The 18,714-nt window shown below is 38.9% G+C and overlaps 1 protein-coding gene across 1 annotated transcript; it reads right to left on the bottom strand.

Annotated features, from left to right (window-relative positions):
- Nucleotides 1-2,475: 2,475 nt before the first annotated feature.
- On the bottom strand, nt 2,476-17,976 carry CALM2 (calmodulin 2). The gene is made up of 6 exons (XM_036334664.1): nt 17,872-17,976; nt 11,867-11,897; nt 4,495-4,638; nt 4,300-4,406; nt 3,859-3,994; nt 2,476-3,120 (listed from the first exon to the last, which is right to left on the bottom strand). The coding sequence occupies exons 1-6, from the start codon at nt 17,872-17,874 to the stop codon at nt 3,092-3,094; spliced, it is 450 nt and encodes a 149-aa protein (XP_036190557.1). The 5' UTR covers nt 17,875-17,976; the 3' UTR covers nt 2,476-3,091.
- Nucleotides 17,977-18,714: the final 738 nt, after the last annotated feature.

Below are 18,714 nucleotides of genomic sequence, written 5' to 3'. Positions count from 1 at the left end.
GTGGAGTACCTGTGTTCCATATACTTCACAAACATAAATTTAATTAATCCTCACAATAACCCTGTGAAATAGGCATTAATCCCATTTTAAGAATGAGGAGAGGCTTTGTTGGACAGTGTCCTCAGCATCATACAGCAGTGGCAGAGTTCAAGTCCAGGTCTGACTCCAGTGCCCCACTGTCCAAACCACCATGAACTTTCTGCTCCCTTTTATAAACTTTCTAGACTCAATTCTTTCACCTCCCATACTTTCCTAAAATCATCTTAATCTGACATGCACACACACCTTTCCACTAAAATTGCACTTGCTAAACTAACCAATGACCCAATGGCCAAACACAGTGGGCATTTTTCAGCTCTTAACTTGACCTCCATTTGTCATTGCTGCACTCCCTCACTCTTGAATCCCTCTCCTTCCTCTCTACCAGAACTTGAGGGTTAGGGTGAGCATTGGCTGCATTTGCTGTGATTTGTGCTTCTTTGTCTATAAAGGTGATAAACTGGTACTTACCCACAGGTGATTATAATTAACTTGAGTGAAATGTTTGGAACCATGTGTGGCACAATGTTTTCAGTAAATATGGCCTTTAGGACAAAAACAAATTTACAATTGTCTCCTTTCCCTCATCAAGAAGCTCATGCTTTGATGTATGGAGTTGACCTTTGAACACAGGATTAGGGCTGCCAACCCCAAGCCACCGAAAATCCATGCGTAATTTTTGACTCCCCAAAACCTTAACTACAGTCCCTTGGTATCCATAGGAGACTGGTTCCAGGAACCCCCATGGATACCAAAACCCTCAGATGTTTATGGCCCTTATATGTAAAATGGCTTAACAATACATACAACTGGCTCTCTGCATCGGTGGATGTGAAACACAGGGATATGGAAGTCGATACATTTTGGGGGGAAGAAAGTGTTAAGTGGACCCACCCTGTTCAAACCCATGTTGTCCCAGGGTCAGCTGTACTTGTAAACGCCAAATATGCCGTCTTCACACTTCTAAGGTCTCCCATATGCTAGCCTTCCTTTGACAGCCTGGTACAGCCTCTCAAAGGTCAACGTCTCTGAGAAGTCCCTTGGCTTAATCCCTTGTAGCCCAAAGGGACCCTGTGCCTATCTTTATAGGAGGACTCATTGTGATAAATTGTTCCCAATTTTAAACATATCCAAAACACAGGTTTCATCGTCTGAGCCTTTGAATATAGGATGAAATTACTGAATAACCAGTTTTCCTCTCTATAATAGGATAAACTACAGCAGTGCTTTTAAAAAATTAATGTACACAAACACCAGGGCATTTTGTTAAAATACACATTCAGATTCTGGGCAAGGCAAAAGATTCTGCATTTCTAAGAAGCTTTCAGGTGATTCTATGGGCAACTTGAGTAGCAAGAGACTAGAGAGCTCCATTTTTCTTAAAATAATGGGATTCTAAATTCATTTAATATAACCTTAAAAAATATAGAAGGGGAAAAAATAACAACCAGGCACCAGGTTTGAAATCAAGAATTATAAGGCCAAGAGGCAAGCAAAAACCAATTTTCACAAATGTAAGATTAATCAAGTCTATCACTGTGATTCATTTCATTTTCTTCAAGAAAATTGCTCAGCAGACTAGGGACTGGTACCCTAGAGACTAAAATATGATGAAAGGTACAGAGAAGTCCAGAAACCCACACAAGGGAACATCTAGAAGAGAAAATAGCTTGAGTATACCAAAAATAGAAACAGTATAATGGGTCAATGATTTCAAGGACTTCACCAATAAAACAGATTAAGCATATAGGATAAACAAAATGTTCTCATAACATTGTATTATATAATACTACTGGGAAAAGTTTAAAAGTGATCATAACAACAAGCATTTTTCTTTGATGATACAAGATTAAGTAGAGCTTGGCAAGCTTTTGCTATGCATCAGATCTTTAATTAAAATTACATTCCAGGATCAATTTTAACTACAATAGTGATGGTTTTGTTATAATTATCTGAGAGCAAACATGCTACAGATAGTGCTAAGAAAATAATTATCAATTACCATAACCCTGCTAATAAAGAACGGGTAGTATGGTAAAGATTTGAAGATAAGGTTTAAAATTATAGCCCTAGGCCCGGCTGGCCTGATTTAGTGGTTGAGAGTGGACCTATGAACCAAGAGGTCAGAGTTCAATTCCCAGTCAGGGTACATGCCCAGGTTGTGGGCTCAATCCCTGGTGGGGCACGTGCAGAAGGCAGCTAATCAATTATTCTCTCATTAATGTTTCTGTCTCTCTCTCTCTCTCCTTCCTTTCCTCCCTGAACTTGGTAAAATATATATGTATTTTAAAAAGGACAATGAGTAAAACATTAGGAAATAGAGGTTAAAACATAATGACACACCCCTCCTAGATTTAGATTGTGTTCCTAATACAAACATCTTTGATTCTCAAAATTATTCAACCCAAAGTTAATGAAATGACTCAGATTCAGAGCAACAGTTGGGTAAAATTTTTTTTTATTGGAAAACAAATATACAACTTGGAATGGATTTGAGGCAAATTGTGCCATAAGCAGATTTTCTTTAAGTGGCTAAACAAAGTTTAAAAAGCAAGTAACAATGAAAGTAAATGTTTCTGGTACTGGACCAGAAGTACAAAAAAATAGTGTACGAGTACCTGGATAATACACCCGTTTTGCAATAGTGCAACTTTTAAGTACATATTGTTGACTGTCCATAGTCCACGCAGAGTTACAACTCCACACTTCAACAACAACATGCTGACAGTTCCTAAAGAAAACTACTTAAAAAAAGGCATAACCAGATGTTCCCTCATTTGACCAACTCCATCTAAGTTTAGATGTGCAGAAGGGCTTAGATATATCCAGAGTAAGCCACATGCAACATGTTACTTGATCAATTTTCTAAAATAAGGTTTCAGGACAATAACAGTAAGATAAGGGAAGAAAACATGGAGGAATGAAGTCCTAATTACTATACATGCATATTTTTTTTGACAGTAGGGGGAACCTTTTACAGATAAGTTACAAACAAAGAAAAGGCAAATAAACAATTTTGTACAAGAAATTTAACACATTCTGTACAATATCTTCACTTTGCTGTCATCATTTGTACAAACTCTGAAAAAGAAGAAATACACAAAAAGTTGAGCCAGTTAATGGCAAAAGATCGACAAAATCAATCTCGTTTACTCAATTACTGAGCAATCTCTATTCCTCTTTCTTTCCTCAAAATTATAAGAAAAGCTAACTATATGAGGAAAGCTAACTAACTGCCAAAGCTGGAACTTCATAAACCAAAATTATTAACAAATAAACCCAATTAATGCTTTAGATAGCTATTATAAATAAAAAGTATTCTTGCTTAGTTTAGTATTACAAATGATACTTCTTAACCTGAAGCATATGTAAACAGTTTCAGACTAAATCTGTTAAATAGAGGAAGGGAATCCAATGAAGAAAAGAAAATCACCTTATTTTCATTTTGAGGATCCTGAAGTTAAAAGTTGGAAGCATTTCAAATTGTTCCACAAACATTATACAAAAATTGTTTTAGCACAGTTTAGAGTACAGTGTTCTCAAACTTTAATGTGCATATAAAATCAACCACCAGGAATCCTGTTAAATTGCAGGTCCCCGGTATAGGGGTAGGACCTAATAAATAGTTCTAAAATGTTCTTGGGCAACAGGAGGTGTTGCCTAGTCTGTACACACGTTCTAAATAGCAAAAGGTTAGAAAATATAATTTTAACATCTTCATGGGGTAAGGAAGTTAGTAATTTTGACCTATCAGATTACCTAGTACCTCTAAACGTAAAGTCAAAGCAGAGAATGAGATGGTGACAGTGAACGTCTTACCTTCATAGTTTACTTGACCATCACCATCAATATCTGCTTCCCTGATCATTTCATCAACCTCTTCATCTGTTAACTTCTCTCCAAGGTTTGTCATCACATGGCGAAGCTCTGCTGCACTAATATAGCCATTGCCATCCTAGAAAAGTCATTAAAATACTTAAGATCATAGAGTTGGAATAGAAGTTTACTAAATTTCACATTAGGAAGAAAAACATACTTTAGAAATCCACACAAACTAAAGACAATCTACAAACAACTGACCTATAAATTAAACATCACTGAGAGCCAAGCACTATGTCTTAGTTCCAAAACCAAGTGATACCTGCTTTGCCACAAGATTAAGGCAATACAAGTTACTAGGAGATCTGAGCTTATACTGAACTGTTATCTTCATTTCATCCTCAAGTTAAAATTTAAGAAATCCAGCCCCTGAAAACCTACCTTATCAAACACACGGAATGCTTCTCGAATTTCTTCTTCACTGTCTGTGTCTTTCATTTTTCTTGCCATCATTGTCAGAAATTCTGGGAAGTCGATTGTGCCATTACCTGAAATGGTTTGTTTCGTTGAAACATTATAATAGAATTTAAATGTCACTTCAACTTCCCACTCCCCAAACACAAAAATTAGACTTACCATCAGCATCCACTTCATTTATCATGTCCTGTAACTCTGCTTCTGTGGGATTCTGCCCAAGAGACCTCATTACAGTTCCCAATTCCTTTGTTGTTATAGTTCCATCACCATCCTTGTCAAATAGTGAAAAAGCTTCTTTGAATTCTGTTTGAGAGACCACAATCCAAATGTATAGTTTAACAACAAATAATAACCTCCTAAATGAAATGTATTAGTCAACTCTTAAAAATATATATGAAGATAACACCTGAAATGGAATTTTGATTTCTGAAGGATTTAGATGAGAAAGCCACTTGTAGCATTTTAAACATCTTTACCTAATCATACCAGTATATGCTCATATTGATCTACTAGGAAATTTTTTCATCTAAAATCTTACAAGGAACTGCAATATCTAGACCAGGGGTCCTCAAACTATGGCCCGCGGACCACATGCAAATACAAATATTGTATTTGTTCCCGTTTTGTTTTTTTACTTCAAAATAAGATATGTGCAGTGTGCATAGGAATTTGCTCAGTTTTTTTTTAAACCATAGTCCGGCCCTCCAACGGTCTGAGGGACAGTGAACTGGCCCCCTGATCTAGACCCTTATTATTATTCTGTGTTTAAAAAGGAAAAGAATCAAAACCCCAAATGACTGGCTTCTCTATTTTCTGTTAAAGCTGCTCTGTGGAACACAATTCAAAATTACAGATTTAACCTTTACTCAGAACAGAAAAATAAAGATAGTTGGTTCCAAACACATTTCTATAGAGCAACTATACTATTTGCATTATGTTTATAATACTCCTCAAAAAGTAAGTCTACTTCATCACCTACTAAATTAAAAACAAAAAACTTTAAACTTCAGAATAATATGACAATGGGCTAAGTTATCTTTTCTGGAAGAGTCTATCACCAAATAGTCTATAGTACTGATGATAATGGGATGATCAAGATATGAGTGGCCAGTTTCAGCTGTATTACTGAGAACAAAGATATCTTAGACCTTTCTTTACATTATATAACCCCAAACTTGTAAAAGAGTGAAATAAATTGTTTCCTAAAATTAAGATCTTACAAAATTGCATTACTTTTATTTCACTAGTAGATTACATGCGAAGCTGTTGGAGCGACAGTCCACAATACCTGGCTTACCATTTATTTTACAGAGAAACTAAAGCAGAGATTAAATCTGACAGTGCGAGGTCAGATAAATGAGCTAACAAAACCTAGTACTTTTCAAGGTACTTTCTGTAATAAACTCTATCAGCAAGCAAATACAAAAACAGTCCCAAAGTTCAAGGAGCCATATGCTCTCCCAACATATCTAAAACATTTGAAAATATATACCTGATACACATTTAAGAAATGGTGTGTCTCGTCTTATCCCCTGCCTGTCTATCCTTGCTCCAATCCATATACCTGAAAGTTTCATTTATCATAATCTCTTCTCTGAACTCAACCATTCTACTGATTTTGCCATTAATTTATTTAGTTATCTTTATGTCTCTTTGCCTAAAACTAAACTCAAACCTTAGTGATATATATATATATATTTTTTCTTTTCTTTAAAGTCCCTATCCTTATCTCTCCCCAAATTCTGGAAGGCACCACTACTCATATCTATTTCTTCTCTATCAACCAACTATTAAAATTGCTTCCAGCTCCAGCTCATCCGCTGAAAATACTAGGTTCACCAAGAACGATCTAAGTGCCTAATCCAGCAAGTATGTGTCAGTATGTGAGGCCATAAAGCATAGAAACTCAAATCAGACTTTGAAACTCAACTGCTGGCTTAAAAAATCCCAGCTGCACCCTGACCAGTTTGGCTCAGTGGACAGAGCGTCGGCCTGTGGACTCAAGGGTCCCAGATTCAATTCTGGTCAAGGGCATGTACCTTGGTTGCAGGCACATCCCCAGTAGGGGGTGTGCAGGAGGCGGCTGATAGATGTTTCTCTCTCATCGATGTTTCTAGCTCTCTATCTCTCTCCCTTCCTCTCTGTAAAAAAATCAATAAAATATATTTTAAAAACTGAAAAAGAAAATCCCAGCTGTTACTTATTAGAAATGTAACCTCCAGCAAATTAAGTTACTAGACCTTTTTTCTGCCTCAGCTTGCTCATTTTTGTTAAATAGGGATTAACATACCTAATTCCTTATTTTAAGAACATAGTCACTACATGTAAAGCACTCAAAACTAGGTCTGGCAAGTAAGTACTTAATGAATGTTAAGAGAATGATGATCTCATTTTCCTGCAGTATCCAAAATTATACTAAAAAAAACCCCAAAAAACCCTCAAACTTCTCTTGGCCTCCACAATAGTACTTTAATTTATATCCTATCTTACAATGCCAAAGGTTTTTGGCTCCTACTTGTTTCTTCCAAATAGATGTGACCAACTCTCATCCTTTCTTCTCTCCTTGGCCATTTCATCTATGCCCACTTATAATGATGATTTCATGTCTTAGTATACACATCTCTCTCATCATAATATCCTTTATTTCTGATTTCCTACAGGACAGACATCTCCTCTGGCTGACCTAAAGCAAGAAAACTCTTCCCCTAAAATCTGTCAACAAGTCCTGTTGAACTCTGCTGTTTAAATACTACCGGATACTTTTTCATCACTACAACCAATAATGGCACCATCACCTTTTGCCTGGACAATCATGATAGCCTCCTACCTGGGTTCTTTATACCTGCAACCCAGGTATGTGCCCTTGACTAGGAATAGAACCCGAGATCCTTTGGTCCTTGAGCCAACGCTCGAACCAATGGCCAGGGCCTATTTGCCTTTTTTGAATACCATGTTACTTGTTTCTGCTTATTCTATTTAAAATCTTTGAATTGCTTAGTTTAAATCAGATATCACTGACTAGTTGTGGTTTGCTGCATTGTAACAGAGTTTCATTCATTTAAATCATACTTGTTTTTAGAGGAAATCATCTGATACCAATGCTTAGTACCAAATTACTCATTGATGTTATGAAAATAGTATATAGTACTAATATAGATCAATCCAATGACAAAAATAGATCAATAAACCCCACAAATAGCAGAATTTAATGAAAACATTTCTTATGTTTTTTTTTTTTTAAAAAAACAGAATGTAGAAATAATGACTAGAAATATGCAAACCATTATTAGGGCTTGAACATACAGGTTTGAACACCTATCACCTAATAACTTAGGCTACAAGAAAATGAGAGGACTTGGAGAATTGTAATTTGTTTACACTACATTCTCTGCTGTAATACTTAGCTACAGGCATCATTTAACACCACCATTATATGCGAAATTCGCAATGTGTATCTACAATTACTTTACTACTAGAGGCCCAGTGCACAAATGGAGGTGGGCCCTCAGCCCAGCCTGGGCCCTCTCACAGTCCAGGACCTCAGGGGAGCGGGCCTAAGTGGGCAGTCGGACATCCCCCGAGGGAGCCTTAGTGCTGTTGTGGAGGCTAGAGAGGCTCCCGCCACCGCCAATGCACTCGCCACTGCACTTCCCAGTTGAGAGCCCAGCTTCTAGCTGAGTGGCACTCCCCCTGTGGGAGCACACTGACCACCAGGGGACAGCTCCTGCGTTGAGCATCTGCCCCCTGGTGGTCAGTGTGCATCATAGCGACCCGTCTTTCTGCCATTCAGTTGATTTGCATATTAGGGTTTTATTATATAGGATATGATTTAACTTAAAGCCAAATTCTGGAAGATGCATAGTATTAATTTATGTGTGTATTCTAAGTTTCAATAAGTCTTAAAATCTAATAACTCTTAAAGAGCCAGAAATACCTGTAAAAATTCCTTGAAATAATAAACTCAAAAGCACCATTTAAATTCACCTGCCTGTATAGCTCACCACCTGTACTTCAGAACTAGCGTAATCTTCATGTACAGGAGCATGTCATTCCAAACAGTAATTCTCAGGAATGACTTCAAATATAAACCCAGTACTAAGTACACAATAAGAAAACAACAGGTCCTGAATGTCACACAGAACAGCTATCTTCAACACAATTGATAGGACCTTCCTCTAAATCCATTCTAGTTATGCCTAAGTTGAAATTTTCATGAAACTTATTATTTAAGTTTTATGTGTTCATCAGCAATCCCAGGACCCTTTTCCAATTATTTATATCACATAAGTTTGCAATTTTTTTAAAACTGGTTATCAAATAAACAATTACAACTAAAGAAAAATCAAATGCCTACTTTTATGTATTTAGTTTAATCCCTTGTTGGCACTCTGTAATTGTTATAAACTGAGTACAGTTAATATATTTTATCAACCAAGTTTTATCCCTTCACTGGACCTTGACTGAAAGCTCAATGACAGTTTAGGCACAAATTTCTTTTAAAAAGAAAAATTCTTGTTACATCTTTTTATTAGTCCTCTAAATGTCAACTACTAATGACATCATGGCAGAGTCAAATTAAATTAACTTGTGAAATCACACTGACTGTTCCAGATTGCTCTTTAAGACTAAGTAATGTAAACAATTCTAGTAACCACCTAAACAACAAGCACTTTTTTTTCTATACCAAGTTATTTGCTATTAAAATCTCTAAATAAATCTGAAGTAGTAATGATTGTCACATAAAGATAAAAATAGCTTTTAAAAGTACTTTAGTATATTCAATGCTGCATTACATGTATGAAGCTTAACATTCAACAAGCAGGTCTTAGATGCTGGGATGTTACTGGTCACCAGTGATTATAATTTACCAGATAAAGAAAAAATCTGTGTTTACCTCGAAGGTGGACATTGAAACATACCAAATTTAGGAAGGGATTTTTGGAAGAAGCAGAATAATTCTTAGGATAGGGTAAGGTAGTGTTCTAAGAACACTTTTTGTGTCACAGTCCTCTTTGAAAATAAAACTTATTCCTTCAAGAAGTATTTACTCAGTCCTTACTATGGGAATCACTGGGAATAGAAAACAAAAAGGTCACTGCTCTCACAGGATTTTTATTAGCAGCATAAAAGCTTTGGTTCCTCTAACCTAAATGTTCAGAGGTTTATTAAAGCCTGGGGTCTAAGGAACACCTTTAAAAGTCGAGGAAAAGGCAGGGTAGGGAGAGAATCTACAATATATTTTCCTCCATTCCCATTTGAAATTTAATTGTATGATGGAAGTCAATGAAATGACAGAATTTGTCTTAAAGACAATATTCCAATGAACAACTATTCTTGATCAAAATGTTGTAACAGTCATTGACGGTTCTTATATCTCACAGATACAATCTTTCTTTAAAGAGGCGCGTGTGTTTGGGAAGGCAATAATGAACACCAACTCTGTGACAGGCACTTTGACTAATACATTTTCTACCTTAAAGTGAACATTTTGTGCTGTGTACAATAGGCACAACTACCTAACTGGGCAGAGAGGGAGGCCAGATGTATCAGAGAATGTAAGAGTTTAAGAATGGAAATATTAGATAGCGCAGAGGTCAGTTCCTGAAGGATATATTAAAAACTATTTCAGATAATTTTACATTTCATTGATACATTTAAAAATAATATTGCCGAAACCGGTTTGGCTCAGTGGATAGAGTGTCTGTCGGCCTGCGGACTGAAGGGTCCCAGGTTCGATTCCAGTCAGGGGCATGTACCTGGGTTGCAGGCACAGCCCCAGTGGGAGATGTGCAGGAGGCAGCTGATCGATGCTTCTCTCTCATCGATGTTTCTAACTCTCTATCTCTCTCCCTTCCTCTCTGTAAAAAATCAATAAAATATATTAAAAAATAATAATAATAATAATAATATAAACCAACATGCAATTTACCAACCCTAGAAAGCAAATCCCAGGTTTAAATCAAATCCACACAGCAATTAAACATAAAACCTGCATAAATTTTGTCCTTAATGCTAATAGCTTTCTACCTTATATAATCCTATCAAATAATATTCATGATGAATATTTGAGATTAGTGATGCCCGGCTCCTCTAAATTTGTGTTTATAAGGGTGGTTTTATTTACTTTATTTATTTACTTTAAATGGGCTATATAGTTGAGTTCTGTGTTTCTCAGTTTTCTCTAGCATTAAAAATTGCTTCAGCCCGACCAGGGTGGCTCAGTGGTTAAGCATCGACCTATGAACCAAGATGGCTCAATTCCCAGTCAGGGCACATGCCTGGATTTTGGGATTTCAGGGTTGATCCCCAATGGGGGTGTGCAGGAGGCAGCCGATCAATGATTCTCTCTCGTTATTGATGTTTCTATCTCTTTCTCTCTCTGCCTTCCTCTCTGAAATCAATAAAAATATCTTTTAAAAAATGCTTCAGACCCTGACTGGTTTGGCTCAATGGATAGAGCGTCGGCCTATGGACTGAAAGGTGCCAGGTTGGATTCCAGTCAAGGGCATATACCTTGGTTGTGGGCACATCCCCAGTAGGAGGTGTGCAGAAGGCAGCTGATCAATGTTTCTCTACCATCAATGTTTCTGACTCTCTATCCCTCTCCCTTCCTCTCTGTAAAAAAATTAATAAAATATGTTTTTAAAAAAATGCTTCAGTTTTTCTGAGCACTTCAAACTCCTTGCCTACCAGGAAAATTGTAGCAGTTAAAACTGCTTGATGCTTGTGTTAACAAAAGCTTCTAATGTGAAGTAAAAGAACAGAATTTGAAAGACATTTCAATATTGCATAAAAAAAGCAAAACTTTAATAAGTTTCCAAAACATTTTAATGTTAATCAGACATCTCAAATATTAGAATAAAATAAAAAATACTAATGTTTAATGGTATGGCATAAAGACAACATGACATCAAGTTTTCTGTAACAATTTCACATATTTCCATAGCAAACCAAAGGAGACAAGATTTAAGCTCATTTAAATAGCTGTCACTACTTTATAAGACATAATTACATGTGTAAAATAGAATGCTAACCTTTAGATCTAGCTTTTTCATTGGAAAAATGGGTTATTCCCTGACTATATATGCAATTCTAAGGTTAAAATATTAGCTATTTTACAATGGCGTAAATTCAATGTTCATCTTCTGATTCTACATTTCAAATTACCTATTGGTTACATGACGTGGCCCTCTTATAGAGACTGATTTGGAGCTACAGTATTAAAAACTGCTTAGAATTCATGTTTTAAAGTAAGATAACCAACAACAACAAAAGACCACCACCTGGCTCCAAACATGGCTAAAAATAGCCTAAAAACATGTCTTTAATTACAGTTAGCTCCACACATCTTTCTCGGGCAAGTTTACCTTTTCACTTGCCAAAGCAGGTTCAATTACTGTATTACATTACAGCCATTTGCTATGTACTATATAGATCAAAGTCAATTTTTTCATACAAGTATCTTATTTTGGATTAGCTATTCAGTTTATAATAAAATCCAACGGGTACAATCAGGCAAATTATTTCTCACCTGCAATCTGCTCTTCAGTCAGTTGGTCAGCCTACAAAGAGATCAAGAGATAAGTGACTTGAGACTATGTAGGTTAGCAATTACAAAAACAAGTTTTAAAAGTTTTTAAGGCTTGGCATGAACCATAAACTTCATTTAGTTCCACATTTCTTAGTACCAGCAATAAGCACACAGGGTAGGTGGAAAATGCATACATCTGGTTTACATTCAAAGTTAAACAGTCTTGACCCCAAATTTAAGATAAGGAAAGTATTTCAGAATATGTTTGAAAGTAAATTTTACACAAATTGGAAAAAAAAAAAAACCCACAAAAAAACAAATCTGGAATACTAAAAAGTTTAATTGGAGTTTTTCTAAATTAAAGATAGAATCCAATAGAATCATTGTTTCCTTTTTCAAAATTAGCATACCTCAACTTAAGCTCACCTCCTCTGGTAGATATCAAATTATTACCAGAAATCTCCATTGAACCAAAAATAATGCTCACGGATTATGGTCAAAATTGCCCCCATAAATGGCTAAAACACATCAATTGGACATAAAAGTAATTTTCCAAATCTCAAAATGAAGCAAAACTCCAATTATTAGAAAGATTAAAATCTACAGTCTTGGATGGGGCAACATGAAAGCTACCAGTTTTCACTCCTCTTCACCTGCCAGGCAACTGCAGAGAATGCAGGATTCTGAACATTTGAATTACATTATTTAATGTTAAGTAAGTCCAGCCTCTCATCTTCTCTTGACTTTTGAAATCCCAAAGTGAGCTTAAGGTTTGTGATGTCTTTAGCACATGGGGAAAGTTACTGGTTCTTGCTTTTTTAAAAAACAAACAAACAACAAACCTATTTTCAGGCATTTGCAAAAACCATTTTATATGTTGTTCTTATTCAGTCTTCATAGTAACCAAACAATGGTGTTCTTACTCCCTAGCTTACAAAAGGGGAAAGAAGGACTCAGATTATATTTCCGGGAGTGGGAATGCAGTATTAGTTATCTAGTAGAGTGACGATTAAACATTAAGGTGTTAGACATATCCAATGCCTCTAAGTTTAAAATTCAGAGCACATAATATATAAGGATATTTGCAAAATATCAAGGCTTTGTTCTTCATGTGTCTTTCATCTTTAGACATTTCTCTGCTTATCAGTATACATACCCATGAAACAACTGTTTATGTGGTTCTGGGAGGCACTGACAAGAAATAGCCTCCTATAGTATGTATACCTACATGAAGTCAAACATACTATGATTAATCCATTCATTTTTGGTATGAAAACAAAAGCACTGTCTGGTTTCATTCTTTTTAAGTAAAAAGACCCCCAGAAAGGGTAACACCTTAATGTAGAATAGTATCACATTTTCTCTAGGGGACAGCATGAGAATATTTGAGAAACAAAGCAGACGTTTCTTTCCCTGCTTGCTTTGATCTCAATGCAATCAACTCATTTCCATTCTTAAAAATTAAAAAGGAAAAAAAGCCAAAGGCCTGATAATTAAAATTGAAGAGCAAATAATTAAGTTCAAATGCAGAAATTTATAAAATAAATTATCTCCAGCAATCTGGTATAAGATCAGCCAGATTGTTTTCCCTAGGAAAAAGATTTAAAACCCAGTAAACCCACTGAGTTGTTTCCTTCGTTAGAGGCTATAGGGATGGGGAATGTCAGGCCCGAGATATCATTTGGTATGGCCATGCCAAGGCATTAGGGGTGAGTTAATTAAATGTTTAACCAAATATAGCAGGTTAATTTTTAAGTTGATAATTTTATATGGCCCACGAATAATGTCGTAAGTATCCAAATGACCCTTGGCAGAAAAAAGGTTTCCCACCCCTACGAGGATTTACTTCTAGTCTTTCATTTTGCAAGATTTCTATAATTTCTGAAGGAAGGGCAATATGGTATGGTACAGGAAAAAGCATAGTGCTTTGAGTCATCATGGGGCTGGTATCCCAGCTTTGCAACTTAATAGCTGTGACACCTTGGACAGGTTATTCAACCTCTAAATCAACTTCACCTGTTAACACAGTAATGCCTACCTAACAGGGTTATTGTGTAGAGTAAATCAGAAGCTATGTCAAAGGCTGTCCAAAAGAGTTTAGTGATAATTATTTTACATAAATAAATGAAAGAACCTACAATGTTAACTATCAACCTAACTAGTTCAACTTCCACACAGAAGGTAAACATGCACAGTATTATCAAGACCTTTACAACAAACCTACCATGTTTCATGTTTAACTTTAAGCTGAGAAAATTTATTTCCACAAACTGAAACCACCAGTTGAAGTCCAGGGACAGATGTGGAAGGCAATGTAGCATGTATGAAAGCTGATGGATTGATGGGCTATGTGCAGAATGGTAGACAGTGGGTTTGTTCTCAAAACATGGTTGGGGGAAGATTTTGGGGAAGCTCGTTTATAAGAAAGCTTAAGGCCTCAAGAATAAACAAAGATGTTAGCTATAAAAGAAAACAGAAATTTTTCAATTTTCTTTTAAAGTCCAAATTTAATAGTCCCACACCATCTTGTCCAGCTCCCTACCTCTATCTAGGCAAAGGTAATCTTAGAAAAGATCACAAATAAGCTTCAAGGAATAAACTAAGTACATGGGAGCCTAAGTTACTCACATAACCTAAAAGCACTGTGTGATTTTTGTTTGGAGTGTTTCGAGAAACTTAGAGACATTCTTCATATTTACTACTAACCCAGAGTTCAAGGTTTTAAAGTAATCTTTATATCAAACAAATCTTTATATTAAACAATTCAGATTAAAACCTACTAAAAGCAGAAACACAACACTTCCTAGCATTCTAATTTGTAAGCCTTTCCCAACTACACCGAATCAATTTCTTATTTCTGTCTATGGAGAGTGACATCTTCTTACTTAGAAGAACTACAAGAATTATACTTTTGGGAAAACTCAAGCTCAATAACATGTGTATTTATCTCAGTAAAGGATAATTCACTAGAGAGCTGACTAGTTCTTACTCTATTTCTACACTTCTTCCTACTGCTCTTGTCATGCCAGAGAAAGCTTCCAGGCATTAGCATACTTACTCTCAGGTTCAAAACCACAGGTGATTTATTCACCTATTGAGAAACACTAATCTAGACTAGGTGTGACCTGAAGTGAATGCATTATGTACCTATTAAATATTTCCTAAATGGCTCTCAAAAGTAGGTATGGGTATTCTTGGAGCTCACCTAGTGAAAGGTTTTATACAAATGATCCAAAATTCTTATCTACGTAAATGATGAATCCATAGGCTTGAAATGGCACACAAACTTCTATCCTTCATTCATTCCTGTTTCTTCCAAGTCCTACTTAGATATAAGCTTCATAATTAAAGTTTTCCTACAACTTCAGAATTGTTTTTTACCTATATAAAAAGCAGTCTCTAAATTAGCTCAATAATTATATCAGTAATACTGGTAGAACAGTACTTAATATATATAGCATCTTGGATTTAAAAAAAAAGAACCCATCAAATTACTTTATAAAAATTAGGACCTTTACCAAGGGCCTAATTTGATCATTCTAGCTGAATCTAGAATTTCCTGCATTTTAATAGAGCCATAGTGAATTTCCTCAGTCTAACAGAAATAGATCTCCTTGCAGTTTGATGGAATAATGATTATTTATTTAGACAAATGACAACATTTTCTACCTTTTCACAGCTTTTATTTATTTAACCACCCCAGCCCTTAAGTCTTCTTAAAGCACTCCCCCCTTCAAAGAGCATATATCAACTATATGTAAACCTAAGAGCTATGTGAGCAATCGTATTCCACTTTCACATAACTTTTTTTCTTTTAACTTGTCAGAGTTCTAAACTTTAAATCTCCAAGTCTTATAAAGTTAAAGAGGACAATTTCCAAATTAAATAATGATGACTGTCAATTTAACAAACAAAAAACCCCCAAAGCATCAACGATGCAAACAGTAACTTAAAAGTTTATCACGGGCCGAAACCGGTTTGGGTCAGTGGATGGAGCGTCGGCCTGCGGACTGAAGGGTCCCAGGTTCGATTCCGGTCAAGGGCATGTACCTGGGTTGCGGGCACATCCCCAGTGGGAGATGTGCAGGAGGCAGCTGATCGATGTTTCTCTCTCATCGATGTTTCTAATTCTCTATCTCTCTCCCTTCCTCTCGGTAAAAAATCAATAAAATATATTTTAAAAAAAGTTTATCACGGGCAAAAGAAAGCATAGATAAACTCTCTCCATCACCAAAGAAAAAAACCCTATTCCAGTGTTTGTTTCCAATTATACTGAAGGGAAAAAACACAAAAACCGATCTTACCCTTCATTTAAAAACATTTTAAAATTTACCTCACAATTAAGAACTTCGATTACATGCCTATAATGTACTTTCACCTAAAATAGTAGTAAGTTCAACCAGCATATACAAACTCATAATAACTTAAAAATATCAGTATGGAACGAATGCATCAAACTTAAATGAGCACTAGTTTTAACCAAGATGAAGTCCTTTCCTCACACCCATTAAGGCTCAAGGTTTCAGTTGGCAAGGAGCTCCAGCTCTTGTTTAAGATGTCACCTTGCCTCCTGGACACACCCATCGCTGTAATTACTTGGCAGAAGGAACCACGAACTAAGTACTGCAAATTACCGCCCTCATTAGATTTTTTTTAAAAACAGAAGTTCTGGTCTCCAGTGACAGGAAAACGCTTTTTTAAATCCCCTGCCCTCCAAATACTCTTCTATCATACTCCGGAATTTGACGACCATTATTGCACAAATGAACTGAACTGAAGATGATCTGGCAACTTCTGTAGGGAAATCGGAGTGATCCCCAAGAGGACTGGAGCGGGGGCAATGCTGCTGCGTGGTCGTGGTTCCCTGACATAAGGCGTGCACGTGATTGCTCAAAAATAGGACATACCAGTGGCCCTTTTCAAAAGCATCCTTCCAGTTGTTACATGAGAACAAGACCGACTTTCACAACAGTCGCCGCGGAGCCGGCTTTCCGTAGGTGGCAGGGCAGATAGGAAACGCCTTTCACCTAACCGGGGACGAGGGCTTTCTCTAACAAGATGCGTACTTCGGGAACGCGCCCGACTTCCGTGATACAAAGATCATTTCCTCCAACGATAAAGCCACTTAAAAATAATTCTTTTTTTAAATGTCCAGCCTGGGTAGTGGAAAAAGGCCCCAGAAACCAGACGGGGGGAAAAATCGGCATTCACCGAGCTTCCTTCTCGCCTCCGGGGGGGAGGGGAAGCTCTCGAGGCCACCCTCCCCCACCCACCCATCCCCAACGGGCCAGCCCCGCAGCGCCGCGGCCGCCGGACCTCCGCAGCCCTGCAGGTGCCAGCGCAGCAGCTGGGGCGCGAGCCGAGCGGGCGGCGGCTCCAGCCCCGCGCCCGCCCCCCCCCCCACGCCGCTCCCCGCGCGGCGCGGACTCGGCCCACACAGCGCGCCGCACCCGCTCGCGCGTTCCCCTGCGCCCCCCTGCCCCCCGCACGCGGAGGCTGTGGGCTAACGGCGGCGGTGGCGCTCGCCGGGTCTCGCGCGCGCCCTCCCGCCTCCTCGGCGCATGGCGGCCACAAGCGGACAAAGGCGCTTCCTGGCAACCGTGCTAACCGTCCGTTGGGCTTTTGAATCCGGCGACCTTTCGAGATGCCCGACCCAAAGCTTTGGCGCTCCTGCTCCCCCCGCCCGCCCTTCCACTCGTTCGCCTCCCTCATGTGCTGGGCTGCCCCCCGCCCCGGATCCATCCTCACTCGGCCAAGCCCCTAGGACCTGGCGGTCTCGGGAGCAGGGCCCCCAATGCCCTAGGGGACAGCTCCTGGAGGAGAATAGGGGTGGGAGGACACCTGCGACACAACCGCCGCGGGCGCCCCCAGGCCCTTGCGCGCCTTCCGGCAGGCGAAGACCACTCCTGGAGGTATTAAGGGAGCGAGTCCCCTTTCTTTAGTCAATCCGCTTCAGCTTCTTTCCCCCCACAGGCCAAGCGCCAGCAGCCTAACAACGCACTCACCATGCTGCAAGCGCTACCGGTCTCCGAGACGCAACTACACAACCAGTCAGCTCGCTCGCTCCACTCGGACTAATTCTCCCCCTCCGCCCCCAGCGCCTCATAAACACCTCCCTCCGCCAGATCCCTCCGCCGCATGCCAGATAACGGAACATTACAAACGAGTCCCGGCCCTTTCTCCCAGGCACCCTTCCCCCCCCTCCCCCCGCCGACTCTTCTCGAGAACCTTTTATCCTCCACAGTTATTTGGCCGACGATGCAAAGGGTAAAGAGAAGTGGACAAACGGACGACGTAAGTGGTTTTCATTCTCCGGTGAGCCGTTAAAATGCCCGCAGAGAGGCGCCTGAGGGGCGCTACTTTGCGGCGCGGAGGAGCATAGTCGTAGAGGCGCGTGTGCGATAGCCGTTGCGCCGGCCTCTGATTGGCTGGTTTGTACCTGCAATGCGTCACTCGGGCTCGCAGCGGCCGCCGCGGGGACGCGGTGCGGATCCTGCCGTTGCTGCTCCGACCGCGCTGTCCTGGCGACTGCGCCGGGCGGCAGGTCGTTTTCCCTGCGCTTGTCCGGAGAACCTTCCTCCTCCACGCGCGCTTCCCCGCCACGCTCGCACGTGGTTTGCCGCCCGTTGGGTAGGGGTAGACACCTGAGTGGATGTAGAAAGACCTCAGGAAAACCGTCCCCCGCGCTCACCTTCGTATTTCAGCCTCGTGGAGGCCACACATTTTACATTTCGCTCCCTCACAAAACCCGTGAAAATCTGGATAAGGGCAAATGAAGCTGCTCAGTTGACCAATCTGAAAAGGCCTTCCGTTTATACTTGCCCCTTCGCCTTCCTTGCCAGGGGTAA

Source organism: Myotis myotis, unplaced genomic scaffold (genome assembly GCF_014108235.1).
Source record: "Myotis myotis isolate mMyoMyo1 unplaced genomic scaffold, mMyoMyo1.p scaffold_m19_p_14, whole genome shotgun sequence".
Taxonomy (NCBI): domain Eukaryota; kingdom Metazoa; phylum Chordata; class Mammalia; order Chiroptera; family Vespertilionidae; genus Myotis; species Myotis myotis.
This window is presented reverse-complemented; position numbering and strand designations above follow the sequence as displayed.

What these genes read in the sequence shown, in the direction of transcription:
- CALM2 (XM_036334664.1), bottom strand. An exon ending in GACTGAAGAGCAGATTGCAG is followed by an intron (nt 4,639 to 11,866) that starts GTGAGAAATAAT and finishes TCTCTCAAACAG; the next exon opens with AATTCAAAGAAGCTTTTTCA. An exon ending in AAATGAAGTGGATGCTGATG is followed by an intron (nt 4,407 to 4,494) that starts GTAAGTCTAATT and finishes AAACCATTTCAG; the next exon opens with GTAATGGCACAATCGACTTC.